The 14,928-nt window shown below is 34.6% G+C and overlaps 1 protein-coding gene across 2 annotated transcripts; it reads right to left on the bottom strand.

Annotated features, from left to right (window-relative positions):
• Positions 1 to 213: 213 nt before the first annotated feature.
• On the bottom strand, positions 214 to 8,960 carry LOC128030353 (lens fiber membrane intrinsic protein-like). Of its 2 annotated transcripts, none has more exons than XM_052617905.1 (5): positions 8,756 to 8,960; positions 3,606 to 3,798; positions 838 to 987; positions 625 to 759; positions 214 to 546 (listed from the first exon to the last, which is right to left on the bottom strand). In XM_052617905.1, the coding sequence occupies exons 2-5, from the start codon at positions 3,778 to 3,780 to the stop codon at positions 485 to 487; spliced, it is 522 nt and encodes a 173-aa protein (XP_052473865.1). In that variant the 5' UTR covers positions 3,781 to 3,798; positions 8,756 to 8,960; the 3' UTR covers positions 214 to 484. The 2 variants fall into 2 exon arrangements, with proteins under 2 accessions (XP_052473865.1, XP_052473864.1); XM_052617904.1 differs by lacking the exon at positions 8,756 to 8,960 and adding an exon at positions 6,442 to 6,605.
• Positions 8,961 to 14,928: the final 5,968 nt, after the last annotated feature.

The following is a 14,928-nucleotide window of genomic DNA, read 5'->3' as shown; positions in this document are numbered from 1 at the left end:
GTCATGCTGGATGCGTTCCCCAAACGTTCTCGACGCAGCTCGAGTTCCTGAAGAGGAACCTTAAAATATAAGTGAATTTGAACATTTAATGGTCATTAAAACACTTTAATTAAATTACAAGTTGTAGATAGTTCAAATGAACAACCAAAATGTTGACCTTTCTTCACTAGTTTATGTCAGTTAGTAAATGAACAGAATGACATCGAATGATGAGAATAATCTGAGATTTTATTTGAGAATTTGTCTCTCTGTGCATGAACAATGAATGTTTTATTCAGGATTGTGTGATTTATTTTTAATCTTAAATACCTGCTGTGACAGAGACAAAAAAAAAATCCTGCGGGAAAACCTGGTGTATTTTATCATGCAGAACATGGTTTATTTTATCTTACAGCCAACTTGCACTGGTTTTTAAGTGGGAATAGATAACCAAACACCTGTATATATACATTTAGACACTTGAGTGTTTGCTGCTCCTGAGTTTTTAGCGAGAGCCGGCCAATCGGCGGCATTCATGCATCCTGTAGGCACACATGTAAAATATACCTGCAAAAAACAAAACACACGTGTTGAATGAAATCAACTGGACATGCTGGAGTTAAAACAAAATGCATCTTTACTGACCTGCAAAAAAGGTCATGAGCAGAGCAACCCATCCCAGAATATAAGACCATGAGAAACGCCAGTCGCTGAAACGCTTCCCGAGGAAGTTCACCGTCACCCCGGTGTAGATCGCCATAGCAAGCAGAACAAAGAGTGCTGGAGTAGACATGAATGATAAGGTTAGATAACTTCTTGTGTTCATTATTTGTCTGTATAAGCATCTGTCAGACTTACTGGAAATAAAAAACATGATCCCTGCAGCGAAGGAACGGTTGAATCGCTCAAAGGCAGAGAAGTGAGCGAAGGAGAGGATGCCTGCCATGATTCCCGCAAAACACGACATCGCTGAGAGGATCATGAAGGCCCGGGTTGCGTTCCAGTAAGCTGAAATGAGAGACAAAGAGAGGTGGACACTTTAGCTTAGACCGATGGAGGAACATGGACTTTTCTCACAGTGTTTCTCACTGAATTTCACAAATTTGGGGAAACTGCAGTTAAAGGAGCCACGTTTAATGAATTACTGTAGTCTTAATCGTCAAAATATAGAATAATAATGTCTTGGTTTGTCTAGTCAAATTTTTGTAACCTTCCTCCAACTTTTCTATGAAGAAAAATTATATAAAAAATATCAAAATAAAAATATAATTCTAGAATAATACTATTAAAGGGGACATCGGATTCAAAATTCACTTTCACATGGTGTTTGCACATAAATGTATCTTAGCAGAGTGTGGACACAACCACCCTACAATTAAAAAAATCAATTTATTTTTTTTAGTCCCCCAACCCAAAAAAAGGGACAATTCAAGGCAGGTTTTGCTAAAAAGTTTCAATCCAGGGATGGATCAGCACCCACTCTTCATGATCCAACTGCACCTCCAGAAGAAGCAAGTCTCACACTTTATATTTTTATGATTATTTGCATATCACCTTTCCTCTTTCATGGAAGAGAGGGATGCAGCAAGCAGACTGAAATAGCATTTACATTTACATTTACATTTATTCATTTAGCAGATGCTTTTATCCAAAGCGACTTACACATGAGGACAGTGGAAGCAATCGAAAACAACAAAAAGAGCAATGATATATAAGTACTGTAACAAGTCTCAGTTAGGTTAAAACAATACACGTAGCATGGGCTTTTAAATAATATAACAAATAAAAATGAAAACAGAATAAAAAAAGTCTTTACACACTCTCTTCTTGATGTTGAATCAAGCAAATCTGCAGGATCGGACAGTTTTAGCAATGTGGTCTGAGAAAGTCAAAGTCATCATCAATCATAACTCCAAGGCTTCTAGCTGTTTTTGAAGGAGTTATGTTTGATGTGCCTAACTTGATGGTGAAATTGTGATGAAACGATGGGTTTGTTGGAATCACAAGCAGTTCTGTCTTGGCAAAGTTGAGTTGAATGTGATGGTCCTTCATCCAGCAAGAAATGTCTGTTAGACAAGCTGAGATGCGAGTAGTTATCATCAGATCATCAGGATGGAATGAGAGGTAGAGTTGAGTGTCATCAGCATAGCAGTGGTATGAAAAGCCATGTTTCTGAATGACAGAACCTAATGATGCCATGTAAACAGAGAAGCATGAGGGGGAGGAGGAGGACAAAGAAGTGAGGAAAATGTGTTAAAAAGCATGCGAGAGTTAGACGAATATGCGAGAGTCATTTTAGCAGTGGAGACATTAGCAGAGAAGGAAGATGACTGATTGATGACTGACACATTAAGGTCACTAGTATTTTTGGATTTGCCCCATACCCTTTCAGCAGCTCTAAGCTTAGAATGGTGTTTGCGTAGAACATCAGATAACCAAGGGGTGTTATGGGCTGGCCTGGAAGACAAGGGGCAAACAGTGTCTAAAGGAGATGTAAGAGTGGAGCAGAAAGTATCAATAGCACAGTTTAGGGGAAGGAAGTGAAGATGAAACCATTGCAGATAGCCGGGATGGTGAAAGTGTGCATAGGTTACATTGAAAGATGACATGTGGAGGGGTAAGTGATGTGTCAGGGATCATGTTGAGGTTAAGAGTGAGGAGGAAGTGATCCGACGTGTGCAGTGGAATAACCAGAACATGATCAGTAGAGCAGTGTCGTGTATAAATAAGGTCCAGTTGGTTGCCTGATTTGTGAGTAGCAGTAGTTGACACTCAGTTAAGATCAAAAGAGGCAAGCAGAGAGTGGAAATCAGCAAACAGAGGTTTATCTAGATGGGTGTTGAAATCTCCAAGCAAAACTAGGGGAGAACCATCCTCAGAAAAGGTTGAGAGCAACACATCTAATTCATCCAAAAAAGTTACCTACTAGTCCTGGGGGTCGATAGACAACTACAAAATGTATTTTAAAAGGGTAGGTAACAGTAACTGAATGAGATTCAAAGGAGATGTTGATACCCAAAGATGGTAAAGGATTACATTTCCAATCATTAGAGATGAGCAGACCAGTACCTCCACCTCTTCCAGTCAAACGGGGGAGTGGGAAAATGAGAAATTATTGGAGAGTGCTGCAGGTGTAGAGAGACATGCACCGAAACAAGTCACTGTGAACAAGGTAACAATAGTGTTTTTAACAGGACCACTGAGGAGTTACAGACATTTTTATAATCATACCAACTGAAGATGCCATCTGATGTACCCTTTCAAATAAATTATTTTGTAGATTTTTCTACTTATGCTTCTCCTAGTAGAGTCTCTACATTATAATTATCTAGCAATAACAAATGACTTAGAAAAGAAGAGTAATAATTAATAAAATGTTTAGTTTTTATCATTTTTATAACAGTGTATAATAATGTATATATATATATATATATATATATATATATATATATATATAACAATAAACAGCATGTAACATTAAATTAAATGTGATGTATTTTGTATTTTCACTCCTCTAAAAAATGATATTTACTTTTATAATTATCTTGAATTTGGGGTGGGTCTAAGTGAGAGGGGTGTGTGTGTGTTTGGGAAACATGTTTGAACACAGTCAGTCTCTCACTCACCGATGCTGTCAGTCTGTGTGTAGCATTTTCCAGACATGCAGTATCTCCACAGGCCCTGGTGAGCGAAGCTGCCCGACAGTCTGTACTGCATCCAGTAGTCTGTCGCTGTGGAGATGACCAGCAGGATGTTGCCCACAAAGGCACAGAACAAACCCCCTCCCATAAAGCTGTACATCCTGAGGAGCTAAACGCACTGACAAACACATTACAGTCAATCACACACACACACACACACACACACACACACACACAGATGCTAATTATGCACAGTATACTCAGTTGAATCAGAAACGAAACAGGTAACTCTTAAAATGAAAGGTTCCAAAAAGGAACTTTCACAGAGAATAACCATTTTGGGACACCTACGTCCTACGCCATCCACCAAAAAGATGTTCTATTGTGAATGTGCATAAAAGAGTTAGCAGAAGCTAGGATTTCTGTTTATAAAATTCTAAATCTTTTTTTTTTTTTGCATCGATTCATCTCAGGAAGCTTTTATTCATCCCTTTTATGCTTTATTGGACTTCTTTTGGACTACTGAAAAAGAAAAACTCAGAGTCACTGCCATTATTAAGCTTGGATGAGCAGAACATTTATAATGTAACTCAGATTGGATTTGCCTGAAAGCAGAAAGTCATATACACCTAAGATGGCTTAAGGGCGAGTAAATCATGGGGTAATTTAAATTTTTGGGTGAGCTATGCCTTTAAGCCAGTTATGAACCTAAATATGCTCAATTTCCATGAAAATAATGTCACTATATAAAAATATGAATCATTTATAAGATTCAGTTTCCTAATGTAAAATATTTTTATGTATTTATTATTTTTTATTTTATTTTATTTGCTGGTTTCATGCAAAATGCATGAACTGATAAAAATGCTAACCTGAATAAATCCATCCGCCAAATGTATAAATCTAAATGTAAGTATTATACGTTGTGCACAGCTGTTATTAGCAGCTCTGATTCAATTACACAGACCCTAAAAAATATTTACTATTCTTGAACTATTTTGCCGCAATGGCCGTTTTCTTCATGAAATGCAAATACGTTTAATTCCTCACATAGTCAAATTTCCATCACATCTTGTACGTGACTTTACGGTTTCCTGTGTTTTTACAGCCCACAGCAGAATTGCACAAGCAAATCAGCGTCATTAACTAGTACTTCAGAAAACATGATATCATTCACACAATGCCCCACAACAATATGTAAACAATAGAGTTGACGCCACACACATGCAAAATAGATGAGGGACAACAAACACATGCCTGATGGAGAAATGACCAGTTATCATTATCATCACCATAAAATGTGATGAGAAGCCTGAAACATAAATTATTCATTTCTGAATAGAGATGATTCAAGCTACACAAGCTCCATTTCATACACAAAATACGTATATGTTTAAAGCACAAGTATGCTGAATTGTCAGCATTGTCACAGAGGACACTACAGCATAAACAGTTTTCTGCAGTTAGTTTCCTTCATCATGGCAGAGCAACACTGTTAAGTCAGTCTACTAAATATGTAAAAACGCTGTGTATGAAATGCTGAGTCAAGATAAATCTCTGGATGAATACGGTGAACACATAATACACATTTACAGTTTGTAGTCAGTCAGGATGCCAAATAGAAGCATCAGAGGTTAAAGGCAGAAGTGACACATCCTTTCTATGATGTGACTAATGCTTATAGTTGCAAAACTTCCCGCAGATTAAATCTGTTCTAACAACCGCTCTAAACTTCCACAGATGTTGTTCAATTTAAATTGTTGCTAATATAATTTGTATTTAAAGATTTAACATTTAATTTTAAAATAATATTCACTAAATGCCAAACTTGCAGTCACCACCAAACAAGACTAGAAAAAAAAATAAAAAATTGGTAACACTTTATTTTGATAGTCCACTTTAGACATTCTACTAGCAGTAAGTAACTTTGCAACTACATGTCAACTAGCAGTTAGCAGAGTATTAGTAGACTGTCTGCTTAATATCGTCTAACACTTTCTTTGTCAACTTATTGTCAACTAATACGAAGCCTAAACCTACCCCTAACACTAACCCTAAACCTACCCTAACAGTGTACTCTGAGAGTTAGTAGACATGTAGTTGCAAATTTCTGAGATTTAGTTGATATGTAGTTAACATGTAGTTACAAAGTTACTTATAGTCAGTAGAATATCTAAAGTGGACTATCGAAATAAAGTGTAACCAAAAAATTTAAAAGAAGATTACATAATTCAAGCATCAAATATAAAGACTAATTTGTAAGGAACGATTTTGCATTTAATTATAAAAGTAATTTCACTAAAAGTGAGAATTTGAGTCCCCACTATACATGCGCATTTAAAAAGTAAAAAAAAAGAGATCATCCTTTCATCCATCAAGTTTCAAGAGTGTACTTTTGGTTTGTTCAGTTAGGAGGCCACTTCCTAGAAAATGCAATAAACTATTCATATTTATCCTGAAAACCATCACAACCCTTACGAAAAATAACCATGGTTTTATTATAGTAAAACTGTAGTAACCCATGGTTTTTTGGCGTATTGACTGCCATTTGTAAAACCACAGATTTACTACAAATACCATGGTTAAACTATGGTTAATATAGCAAAACCATGGTTAATTTGTGGTTACCATGGTTTAACTACAGTAACCATGGTTTTTTGGTTTTATTTGTAGTAATTTTCGTAAGGGAAATGCCACATAATCAGGCAGATATTCTTACCTGAGGTCTTCAGGATATGAGCCTGCTTAAATATTAAACTTTTCAGAGAGAAAGAGAGAGAAAGTGGGACCCGCAGTGAGTGTAACGTCAAAAAGGACCCACCAGGCCAAATTCCAAAAAGTTATCCTCTCTGCTTTTCTGTTGATGGAGGCAAAATCCTTTAAATTGGGCCACACCGAACAAATGCACTTGAGCTTGATGCTGTCTGAGGCACGGGTCTGTGCTCGGGGATAGGAGGGGGAAGAGTCTTTTTTCCCCTCTTTTTGTTGTTGTATTGGCCGTTCTGGAACTGTGATGTGCAGAGGCTTGCAGTACTGCTGCGGTCAATGCAACATGCTGAAGCGCACACTTTCATTCAGCCGTGCATGTGGTGACAAACTATGAGTAGACAGATGATGATGTAGCTTATGACCATTTTCACTCACATCACATGTCCATGACTTTTTTTTTTTTGACAGAGCCTCGATGACTTTGATGTGTCCATTGCACTAATGTAAATAATGTTCATACGTTCATAGTTTCTGCTATAGTGTACATACTCTTATTACATAATCCATCTGTATAGTATGTTCATATCATGCTGATAGTATTTAAAAATCTGTAAATTATGTCCATAGCCCTATCTGTAAATTTATTGTACATTTGTAAGACACTGTATATCCTGTACTTACTGCTTATTGCACTTATGGTTAGATGCTAACTGCATTTCCTAAATTGCATTGCCTTTGCCTTACATGTGCAATGGCAATAAAGTTGAATCTAATCTAATCTAATCATTCTAATATGCTGATTTATATATTATAATTATTATATATAAATATATATAAAAATTGATATATTTATATATTATATACATGCACGAGTTCACAGACGACAAAGGAATTGATCGCTCAGAAAAACAGCTTTGCACACAATTTCAGTTAATGAATTAAAGTAAAGTAAAATAACTCTTATATAGAAAGTGTGATATAAAGATTCAAAATATAAAATGTAAGAGTATATGATTTATACTAAAATAACCCACCTGAAAGTCTACCAAAGATCACTATCACATTCATTGTTATCCACAATTTACATTTAAAACGAAACTTCATTTACATCGAGTGGGAAGATGAAGCTTAATACAGTATAAAATGTTTGAGCTGAGGATGTTCGGGGTTAATTCTGACTCTGTTGAACCCAAGGTGCTACATGTATTGTATCACTGCTATGCTGTAATAAACTTCTTCATCAAGACCTTCAACGTCCTCATCACTTTTTCTTACAGTGGCGAGCCACCCAGCGAGGGAATTCCCAAAAACGCAGGCAAAGGCAATAAAATCGGTTTCTTTCTTCTATGTTGTTTTTGTCAGGGAACCCCCTTGTTAAAAAAAAAAAATAAATCTTGAAAAGAAAATTCAAGGACAGATGAGAATTTAGTTCAGTCAATATTTACACGTTACTGAATCAGACTGGTGGAAGAGTTGAACTGGAATCGTTTCTAAAGTAAAGGAAGTAAAGTGCTTAAGTTTAAAAGTTCTAAAGTTAAGGTTCTAAAGTAATTGAAGCTCAGTGTTGGTCTGTTGTAATTCTGTTAGGATTCTAAAGTAATTGAATCAGCACAACACAGTGTGATGGAAGAGCTGTATTAGATCTATAGTTTCTAAAGTATCTGAAACAGAGTTGTGGAGTTCAACGTAATTGAAACTGACTGTGAAGTGGTGATAATTCTGATGAAATTCTAAAGTAACTGAAATGACCCGAAGCAGTGTGGTCACAGAATGATTTCGTAACTGTTGTGTTTACCGTGTAATGAGTCTGACGCACCACGACTCCCATGCAGTGTTGATTTGCCTGACGCACTGTGGCTGAGTAAACCTTTACAAATATAACAGAAAACCTGAAGTAGTTGGGTTTTGTCCAATGTACTGTTGCAGTGTTACAGTTTAGTGTAAGGCCTGAAGGAGCGTGGCCATGTCTGGAGAAGTCAAATATTTAGTTCAGAAGCCTGACGTAGTGTGACTGTTTTATTTATTTGTGTCCACAGCACAGAAGCTGTGAATAATTAGACTAACAGGTATCATAAAGTAACTATATGATGTTCAGTCAGTGAAGGAATAAAGCCTATTGAATTGCTGAAGACAATTTAATAAGATTGTCCACAAATGCCCAAAAACAAAGAGGGAAAAGTTGCTAATGCACTAGCTCTTTTTTTTTTTTGCCTCATGCAAGGTAACTAAGAAAAGATTAGAAGAAATGAAAACAGAAAACTAGTTGCTAAATTCACAAGTCTGTGCTATGTCATGTCATTGACAAACTGTAAGGCTGGAGAGATTATTTTGAAGGAACTGATAGTGAAATTGAGAAAATAAAGTCTAAACAGAGAGGGAAACCTTTAGATGTTTGTATGAAGGGACAGCTAAATAGTTGTCCATACCCAATCCAAATCTGAATATGATGTGAATAACTGCAAGGAAGTCAATGATATAATTCCTCAGATGAGTCTGTGAGGTTCCCAATAGCACCAGCGCAAACAAGACAGACCGGAAACAAGAGAGTTCTTGATCAAAGAAATTAAAAAAGCCAAGCTGTTAGACAACTGTCTCATGGACTCTCAAAGTCTTATTACAGCAGTGGGTTCTTTTGACCCTGATAACATGGATCCAGTCAAAACTGAGAAAGCAGTGGATGTTTATAGTGTGTCAGACGAAGATGTTTGTAGACCTCTTATGATCTGCATTCCTTAGTGCTCTCTCACACGATGTTTGTGATAAAAGAGGTTGATAAACAAAGGTGCAAGGAGAGATGCTCTACTTAGACTTGCTGGGACTAATTTGGTTAGCTTGAGAAAGATAACTGAGGTGGCAATGGAAATTGGAGCGCATCCTCTAGCATTTGCATCCAGGTTGTGGGAAATGCTCAGCTTTTACAGTGGTTTGCCAAATGCAACTAAACAAAATCTCATGTTTAATTCTACATGAATTGCACAGAGTAGTTTGCACTTGCAAGAAGTCATTGCTGTATATTCACCATATGAAGAAATCATTTCCAAAATGATACAGCATTTCAATGCAAGAAATCAAATGAAAGCTGCAGAATCTGCATTAATCCTTTATTTATTACATGCATTATTCATTTTATTTACTATTTTATTAAGGCAGCATTTTGTTATATTATTTGGTGACCAGAAAAAATACATCTACACTAAAGAACTATTAATTAATTTGACTATATTTTTGTATGAAAACATTTTACTATATACTATACTACACTATTCTACAAATACTTTATAATTTTATTATTCTGATTTTATTAAATGAAACTTTTTATTGAACACTGGTGTATTTTTTAATTATAAAAGCAATCCGCATGTGGCTTATAAACCTTTTTTAAGGTGATATAAAACCTCAACACTGCATTAATACCATGATGGCATTTATTTTAATAATTCAGATTTTACTCAATATCTAAAAACATAAGTTTATCATGATGTATTGACTGGCTGTGTATTTTGGAGAATTATAAAGCTGTCAGATAATGCTGATAATCTTAAAATAGTTATCTATATTTATGCATCGGGAAACACTTTTATCAAATGTGACTCAAAGGGATATTACCAAAAATTACGGTCATAATTTACTCACCTTCAAGTCGTCCCAAACCTGTATGAGTTTCTTTCTTTTGTTGGACATAAAGAACAAGACATTTTGAATAATGTTGTTAACCAAATAGTTGCTGGTAGCCATTAATTCAAAAGTATGGAAAGAAAAGTCAATAGTTAAGTCAATGGCGCCATTAACCGTTTGTGTTTGTGTGTTTGGGGCAAGTTGAGGATGGGTAAATGACAGTGTTAATTTCGTTGACTAAATATTTTCGTCATTATTTTCGTCACGAATATATTTTTGCCGACGAAAACGAAACGAAAACTAAAATAGAAGGCACTGATGGAGACTAAAACTATGACTAAATTGATTGACATTATCGTCAACGAATAAAGGACGAGACGAAAATAGACTGTGACGAAAATCAAATCAGCAGACGGGAGAGATGCGAGGAATGAGCAAAAGAACCGGCAAAAAAGAACAGACTGCATGAGAGAAGAGAACCAATCAGAGCCTGACTCATTGAGACGTGAAGCGAAGGTTTTCAGTTTTTATGAGCTCCCGGGAAGTCAGCATTCGAAGAGGTGATAGGGACTTTAAGCAACAGCCTCTGGTGGAACGGCAACGCCATTCTGGCGTTGTATTGCGCCTGCGCGAATTTAACTGCTACTTTGTGACGTTCTAATTTAACGGTCTACTACGGGAGAACAGCTGATTTGCCGGAGTCGCTACAACGTGAGAGGTTAGGTAAATAAATGTTATGTTTTTAGACTTATTTACATCATACAATATTAAAAACTCCTCTTCTGACAAAAGATTGTCATTTAACGCCAAAAGCAATCCTTCTCCTGCTTTTTTAAATTATATATTTTTTTGGATCTCAATAAATGAATTAATGCTGCGTTGCGCTGTTCTGTTTTACCGTTGCTTAGTGACTTTTACGTTCTTGGCTACAGCGGTGTGACGGCAAACTTCCGGTCGCTGTAGCCGTTCCATTCGCAGCTGTTGCTTAAAGTCCCTACTGTCTAAAAGAGCGACAAAATGTCCACAGCTCACTTCACGTTTGACGACGAACAAAACAAAACAAAGTGTAAAGCACGCAGAGCGCTCATTCGTGGCAAGAACACAACCAATTTGAAAAGACATTTACAGACGAGCCACCCGGACATTTTCTGAAATGTAATTTTACAACGATGTTCTTTTGTTTATTGAGCTAAGCAAAATTGGAATAGTGCAGTGCGTAGATGTTGTAGCATTAAATATTACGAACTGAAAAGTACTGTAAAATAGCCCCTTCTTCAAATTAGATGCGAGCACAATACTAATACGTAATATCATGATAAATACATTTGATTAATACTAATGTTTAGTATATTTTATAATGTTCTACTTGTTGACAATATCACAAATATTTCTATATTAGTCATGTGAAACATGAATGTTCACATCCTATCATTATACATACAAATCTAGCAATATTGTAGTATTTAAAACATACAATATTGCTAGACAAATGAATACCTTATAAAATCTTGTTACTTTTTTTATCCACCTAGCTGCCAACTTATTAAATATTTACTTTAAATGTATGCACTTATTGTTCAGCTCAGCTGTAAGCTTTAAGGTCCTGGACCTAACATTATTTTTCTTTTATTGATGGTCAATTGGCAGCTAGTTATTGTTTACATTATCATGACAGTGTTTGTTGCTGCATAAAAGCTTTTGAATCGAAATAAAGACACAGTTGTGTTGAAATAAAGTTGAATTTGTGTTTTATATATTTTGGTTAAGTTTGTTTCCTATACCAGCTGTAAAAAATTGTCTAGTAAATCTGTTATTGATTTTAGTCTTATTTTAGTCGACTAAAATACCAAGCAATTTTAGTCGACTAAAATACCAAGCAATTTTAGTCGACTAAAATAAGACTAAAATTAAAACAAATCAGATGACTAAAACTTGACTAAAACTAAAAAGAATTATAGTCAAAAGACTAAGACTAAAACTAAATTAAAATTTCGTGTCAAAATTAACACTGGTAAATGATGTCCAAATGTTCATTTTTGGGAGAACTATGCCTTCAAAGTGCAATCAAGGTATATGTTTTGCCAGTATGTGTTACCTGGGAACTGAACCATGACATTGGTGTTGAAAGTTTTAAATCAGTGCGATTTTGTCATTTTAAAGAAACATAACTTCCATTATCAAGGAAGCATTAAATTGAAGACATTTATAATGTTACAAAAGATTTCTATTTCAAATAAATGCTGTTCTTTTGAATTTTCTATTCATCTAAGAATCATTTAAAAAAAAAAATAGCATGGTTTCCACAAAAATATGAAGCAGGACAACTGTTTTCAACACTGAAAATAATCAGAAATGTTTCCTGAGCAGTAAATCAACATATTAGAATGACATCCCATTGCTTCTGTACTGGATTTAGTCAAGTAGTTCACCGGTTTTTCAAGTTGTTCATTCATCACATGACCGCCCCATAAGCAACGAAAATCTAAATCTAAGAAAGATTTGTATTATTATTGAACAATACAAACATTACAATAAACAATAAAAACAATCGGGTATTAAAAAAAATAATAATAATAAAATAAAATATATATATATATATATATATATATATATATATATATATATATACAAAGATTTGTTGCCAGGGTAACAAAAACAATAACAAAAAAATACATCTTAGAAAGACACAAAGGACGAATATAAAGATACTGTTTTCATGGCTTTCAAATGAACATAACTTTGGATAGTTTCCACATATACTTATCTTAGTTCTATTTGAATAAGAGACGTTTAGAGCCAGTAAACTTTTGTTGATGAATGTGGAATTTAGCAAACAGGAAACTTGTTAGGCAATATTCCCTGGTATTCTCTTTTGAATAATCAAACAATTCAAAGAAAGCATCATTAAAACAAAAAGAGAAGTCACTTACAAAATAAGATTGAATAAACACTAAAACATCTGACAAACTTTTTTCAACAAGTCTTCTTCAGAAGAATGACAAAAATAGCAACTTACTTCAATGTCTGACTTTCCTAAGTATTTCCTAAGAAGGCTTTAGTTGGGTAACATCTGTGAACTTAAATGCTATTTCTTTTACTTCATTGGTAAGCAGAAATCTATGAGGCAAGGTCCATACTTTCTCCCAAGGTATTTTCTCCACAATGCTATTATGTAAGGAAATGTTGTTATCTCTCTCTGAAAAAGAGGTGTAATTTTATAGTGTATTTTTTTGGAAATTGGAATTTATTTTCCACAGTAATGTCACATAGAGAGGGAAGATCGCAGCGTTTGATGGACATTAACTCACATTTGTTGATATGTATGGCAGAGACCTGAAGCTCTTTGTTTTTATGAAGTCATTTATTCCTTTATTAATCACCAATTTTTACTTTTTTTTTTTTTTTTTTACATTTATTTCGAATTTCTGCAGGTTTGGGTCTACAAAGTTGATGAAGTAAAAGAAATATTGGTTATAAATATTACACAATTTTAACCCAATAAGTGTGTGCAATGTAACACACTTAAACCAAACTTGCTTGCCATTATTGAAACCCAATAAATACATGTCAGTTACAAAAAATAAAATAAAAAAAATTAATAATAATAATTAATAGCAAAAGTACGATTTCTACAACTAAATAATATTAATTATAACTAAATTTTAAGTTTTTATAATTTTGAACAAATAACAACTTGGTACCTATATAATTTAAATGCATGTTTATTTATTATTCATCATTCATTTATACTAAATAATATTCACAATCACCCTGAAATTACATCTGAAATGACGAGGAAATTCTAAAGATTCCAAATGGAACTAAATTGTAACTTAAGGAATATTATTTAAAATTCAAGTAAGGACCACAGCTAGACTTTCATTCAGCTTTACAGACGATTTCTCATCCGTTTAACCCCTCAGTGTCATACTGTAAATGCTGCATCAACTGGCAACACTTGTGTTTCTGGAGCGCCGCCTGGCTACAGACAGAGGAACTACACACTAAAAATTGGGGTAAAAATCATTAACTTGGATTATGTCTTACTGCTAGAAAAACACAAAATATCAATCCATCCAAAAAGAATATTTACATGATGCACATAATCCTAACCTGCTGGTATTCCCTTATTTTGCTTACTAAAAGTGCATTGAACATGCAAACTCCTAGCACAGACAATTATAGTGACGCGAAGTGTGGCCTCTAGGTCTGGTGTTGATCATCCCTCAACTGTAAGCGCATTTTTTTTTTTTTAGATTGACTGTTCATGTTGTCAGCTGACCTGTTTTTTTTTTTTTTTTTTTTTTTTTTTAATGCCAAAACCATAAGGTTTTGATTTCACACATACCAAATACATTTAATGTGAATTGAGCTGCAATAAAAGCGTGTAGAAACAAGAGTGGGCGGGGCTTCGCGTCCTGATTTTAAAGCGATGGTTAGTTCACTACAGATTTTACCATGGTTTACTGTTTCAAACCTGTATGACACTAACTGTCACAGAAATGTAATAAAATGACTAAAACAGCTGTCATTTTTTATTCCACCGTAGAAAAAAAACATGATGCATGTTTAGATCAACGTGAGGGTGACAACAGCAATGTTGGTGAATTATTCCTACATTTAATAACTGCAGCACAGTGAATTGTACTAATTTATAGAGATGATTTTTTCTTATACATAGTAGGCTATAGTGATCATGGCAGCCGATTCTCTGTTGTATGTCAGGTAACAAGCCTAGGAATTAAAGAGTTCTTATGACTTTCAATGGAGACAAAACAAGGTATTAAAATAAACAATTAAAAATCGAGATATTTCTTATTTTATGAAAAAACAAAAAAAACAAACAAAAAAAACAATACAGTTGTCTCTGCAATTTAAACCGGGATAGAAAAAACTGCAGCTGTGGAAAAAGAAAGACATATATATATATAATTCCCATTGCACTGATCCCCACCCATTAATGAGACAATAAGAAACAATAAAA

Source organism: Carassius gibelio, chromosome A16, assembly GCF_023724105.1.
Source record: "Carassius gibelio isolate Cgi1373 ecotype wild population from Czech Republic chromosome A16, carGib1.2-hapl.c, whole genome shotgun sequence".
NCBI lineage: Eukaryota > Metazoa > Chordata > Actinopteri > Cypriniformes > Cyprinidae > Carassius > Carassius gibelio.
This window is presented reverse-complemented; position numbering and strand designations above follow the sequence as displayed.